The sequence below is a fragment of the Canis lupus genome, chromosome 9 (assembly GCF_011100685.1).
Source record: "Canis lupus familiaris isolate Mischka breed German Shepherd chromosome 9, alternate assembly UU_Cfam_GSD_1.0, whole genome shotgun sequence".
NCBI classification, from domain to species: Eukaryota; Metazoa; Chordata; class Mammalia; order Carnivora; family Canidae; genus Canis; species Canis lupus.
This window is the reverse complement of record NC_049230.1, coordinates 47,150,670-47,155,374: the sequence shown is the minus strand read 5'-3', so window position 1 is coordinate 47,155,374 and position 4,705 is coordinate 47,150,670. Positions and strand designations below refer to the sequence as shown.

The 4,705-nt window shown below is 40.7% G+C and overlaps 1 protein-coding gene across 1 annotated transcript; it reads left to right on the top strand.

The window, feature by feature from the left end:
* Positions 1–2,405: 2,405 nt before the first annotated feature.
* On the top strand, positions 2,406–3,353 carry OR3A1 (olfactory receptor family 3 subfamily A member 1). Its single transcript, NM_001388812.1, is given in 1 exon segment — positions 2,406–3,353. A coding segment is annotated over 1 exon segment (948 nt).
* Positions 3,354–4,705: the final 1,352 nt, after the last annotated feature.

The following is a 4,705-nucleotide window of genomic DNA, read 5'->3' as shown; positions in this document are numbered from 1 at the left end:
CTTAGCTAATTTGCCTGAATTTTTGAATTTTATTAGAATTATTAATTTTGGTTATTTAAAAATTTTTTTCTATAATTTGAGTTACCTTACACTACTAAAATTCTTCAATTTTTTCCCTAAAACTTCCCGATTTAATTTTTATATCTAAATTTTTGAACTGTTTAGAATTTATTTTTACAAAGTATATGAGGTATGTGTGCAACTTAAGTTTTTTCCAGATAGCTGTGCTATTGCCCTGATAGCACTTCTTGGATAGTACATTTTCCCATTCATTTAAGATGCCACTTATATATATTTTTTAAAGATTTATTTATTTATGATAGACAGAGAGAGAGAGAGAGAGGCAGAGGGAGGGAGAAGCAGGCTCCATGCCGGGAGCCCGATGCGGGACTCGATCCCGGGGCTCCAGTATCGCGCCCTGGGCCAAAGGCAGGCGCCAAACCGCTGCGCCACCCAGGGATCCCAATGCCACTTATATTATGTACTAAATTCCTGTATTACATTAATGATGGACATTTCATTTTTTTAAAGCTCATAAAATGTTGTTTTATTTTATATTTTTCAGCTTTACATTTTTTATATTTTTTATTTTTTTGTATATTTTTATTGGAGTTCGATTTGCCAACATATAGTATAACACCCAGTGCTCATCCGGTCAAGTGCCCCCTTCAGTGCCTGTCACCCAGTCTCCCCATCCTCCTGCCCACCTCTCCTTCCAGTACCCCTTGTTCGTTTCCCAGAGTTAGGAGTCGCTCATGTTTTGTTAAAGTGTAAGTGGCAAATAAAATTATAATATATTTAAATTATACAATACGATGGTTTGATATATGTTTACATTGTGAAAGGATTCTGACAATCAAGTTAACCATCCATCAACTCACATATTTACCTTTTCTTTTGTGTGACAACATGTAAGTTCTACTCTCAGAAAATTTCAATTATACAGTACAGTGTTAACAATCGTAATCACCATATTATACTTTAGATCCTCAAATTATTATCCTTATGGCAGAAAGTTTGTACCCCTTAACAAATGTCTCCCCATTTCTTATAGTTCATGTTTTAATTTCCTGATCTTTTTTTAGTAATATTTTCATGTAGGATTTTTAAAAAATATTTTATTTATTTATGAGAGATACAGAGCGAGAGAGAGGCAGAGACACAGGCAGAGGAGAAGCAGGCTCCACGCAGGGAGCCTGACTTGGAACTCGATCCCAGGTCTCCAGGATCACACCCTGGGCTAAAGGTGGCGCTAAACTGCTGAGCCACCCAGGCTTCCCTTAATTTCCTGATCTGTTTATTTAATCACTTTATTTATTTTTTGTTTTTAACATATTTATTTAGGGCTATAATTTTGCTTATGAACACTGATTTAGTGATAATCCACATGTTCTAGTGTGTGCTGGTTTCACTACCCCCTTTTCACCTCTCCCTGATGTTCTTTAGTTTTAGTTTTGATTCCCTTTGATCCAATGGTTTCTTACAGATTATTTAAGACATTCAGATTTATTTTTTAAAGTCATTTTTCCTTAAATTGGATTGTGATTAAATATTATTACCTGTATTCTTTATTCTTTTGGAATTTTCTGAATTTCAGGTTTATACATGCTTTTTAAAATTGTATTATTTTCTTATTTATTCATGAGAGACAGAGAGAGGCAGAGACATAGGCAGAGGGAGAAGTTCCCTGTAGGGAGCCTGCTGCACGACTCAATCTCAGGAACCTTGGATCACGACCTGAGCCAAAGGCAGACACTCAACCACTAAGCCACCCAGGCGCCCTCCAAAATTTATTTTTTAAATAAATAAATTGAGCAGGGGAAAGGGCAAAAGGAGGGGGAGAGAGAATCTCGAGCAGACTCCCTGCTGAGCATAGAGCCCAATGCAGGGCTCAATCTCATCCCCCTTAGACCATGACCTGAACTGAAATCCAGACTCAGATGCTTAACTGCCTGAGCCACTCAGGCGTCCCAATATGGGGGGATGAATGTTTTGTGGGCATTTCAGAAAGGCATATATACCATCTAGTTCTACCTCTTGAATAATTAAATTGAGAGCTTTTTTTTCTGTAAAAGTAATTCTATTGTGGACTTAAAGTCACTATCATGCTCCCTGTCTACCACACTTAGTTTACATTATACTGTAGGTATCTATGGGGATAACTCCCTTCCTGGAGCAAGTCCTCTATCTAAATTCTTTTAGGCATATGTTGGGAAGGCAAAGGTTCTTCCTGAGACTTCAAATTGTTGTTGTTGTTGTTGTTTTAAGTAATCAGCCTGAAATAATCCACATGGCATTTGGGATGACAAATTTTGCTCCCTTAGAGAGTCTATTTCTTCTTTTTTGAATAAATATATTGGGAGGAATGATTCTTTATCTCCTTGGATGTTTCCTTGCAGGAACTAATGCAGTCAAAATTTGGGGCCAATAGCACAGCCATTACTGAGTTCATCCTGCTGGGCTTGGTGGAGACACCAGGGCTACAACCAGTTGTCTTTGTAGTCTTCCTCTTTGCCTACCTGGTCACAGTCGGAGGCAACCTCAGCATCCTGGCTGCCATCTTCGTGGAACCCAAACTCCACACGCCCATGTACTTCTTCCTGGGGAACCTGTCAGTGCTGGATGTTGGGTGCATCACTGTCACTGTTCCCTCAATGTTGGCTCGCCTCCTGTCCCACAAACGTACAGTTCCCTACAGAGCCTGCCTCACACAACTCTTCTTCTTCCATCTCTTGGTTGGGGTGGACTGCTTCCTGTTGACAGCCATGGCCTATGACCGATTCCTGGCCATCTGCCGGCCCCTCACCTACAGCACCCGGATGAGCCAGACAGTCCAGAGAATATTGGTAGTTGTGTCCTGGGCTTTAGCCTTCACCAATGCACTGACCCACACAGTAGCCATAGCCACACTCAACTTTTGTGGTCCTAATGTGATCAACCACTTCTACTGCGACCTCCCACAGCTCTTCCAGCTCTCCTGCTCCAGCACTCAGCTCAATGAGCTGCTGCTCTTTGCTGTGGGTTTCATAATGGCAGGTACCCCCTTGGCTCTCATCATCACTTCCTATGCACATGTGGCAGCTGCAGTCCTACGAATCCGCTCTGCTGAGGGCAGGAAGAAAGCTTTCTCTACATGTGGCTCTCATCTCACTGTGGTAGCCATATTCTATGGTTCAGGTATATTTAATTACATGCGACTGGGTACAGCCAAGCATTCAGACAAGGATAAAGGGGTTGGGGTCTTCAACACTGTCATCAACCCCATGCTGAATCCAATCATTTACAGCCTCAGGAACCTTGATGTACAGGGTGCCCTCTGGCGGGTGCTCAGGGGAAGGCAGTCACTGGCTTGATAAGGTCTTGAGGTCTGCAATGTCACTCCCTCCTTTTCTCTTTCTGAACTAAAAGAGAAATACTCTAAAGCCAGTATCTAAGACAAATTGGTCCATAATTACTTCTGTCTCCCTGCAGAGAGGATTTTATGTTAAGGATAATAGTTACTGTTTCCCAAAGAAGCCATGCTCAATTTACAGGCAATAGGTGTGTATGCTCTACTAAGACCAGCCCCTTTGACAAATTACAGCTTCAGTCACTGTGTGCTCCCTTTTTGAATAGAAGTGAAACCTCAGAGCCTTGACTGTTGCAGGTTCATATCCCACAAAGAATCACTCTTTGGTTGGTTATAGCCAAAAATATCCAAAGCCCTCCCCACCACACCCACACTCACTTATAGGTCATGTGATTCTCTCAAGTTCAGGTATGGATGGTGTGGTTATAGAACCTAGCCCTAGATATCAAAATCATTTTATTTCTCCCACTTGGGTTTCTACAAAGCAGAAAAAGCACCTTGATCTTTTCGTATTATACAAAGATAGCATGGATATAGGGGACAGAGAGGAGGTTGTATTGGGTATGTATTCTCTAGTAAGTCTGGAGAGCATGATCTCTGTGTGCAAAATTTTTAAACTCCATTAACATATATGATAAATCATATGTTATAAAATGAATGTTCCTCATCTATCTTTCCTAATATACTTCAAGTCTTTTGAAAAGATAATCTTTTGTAATGTAAATATCATTTAAACATGAAAAACCCCAAACTACACAATATGAACTTCCTCCCTAAATCCTCACTCTCAGTTCCCAAACCTTCCAGCTGAAATAATCCATATCTATAAATAAAGCGATATGACAATGTCTCCCCTAAAATTTCCCTTCTCAGTAGGAGAGTGGTCTCTAACCTAGAACATTCGCTCATCTTGCATAGTGCTTCCCAGGTTTTTGTCCAGTCCATATTTGGCTGTATTTTCCTTTTTGCCTCCCTTTGAGATGAATTGCCCATTCTGAGTATCTCTACCGTGCTACTGATGTTTCCCTAATCATTTCTCTAAAACTTCCTTTTGACCTACTGAAGCATGGCTTCTCCATGAGTTTTTATGGTGGTGAAAGAATTGAAAGGTAGGGTGAGATGGAGATGAAGAGAAAGGGCATGAGGAAGAGAAGCAGAACAAGACTGGAGGTGGAGAGTTTGTGGGAAAATGAAGAAGATGAGAAATGGGGATAAATAGGACAGAATTGCAAGCAAATGGGCTGAGAAGGAAGGATCCAGACCCTGGATGGGACTTGATGGGATACAGAGAAAGTGGAGATGGAAAGATAGAGAAATAGGAAAAGATACGTTAAGACGGTTAAAAGGTGAGACGGT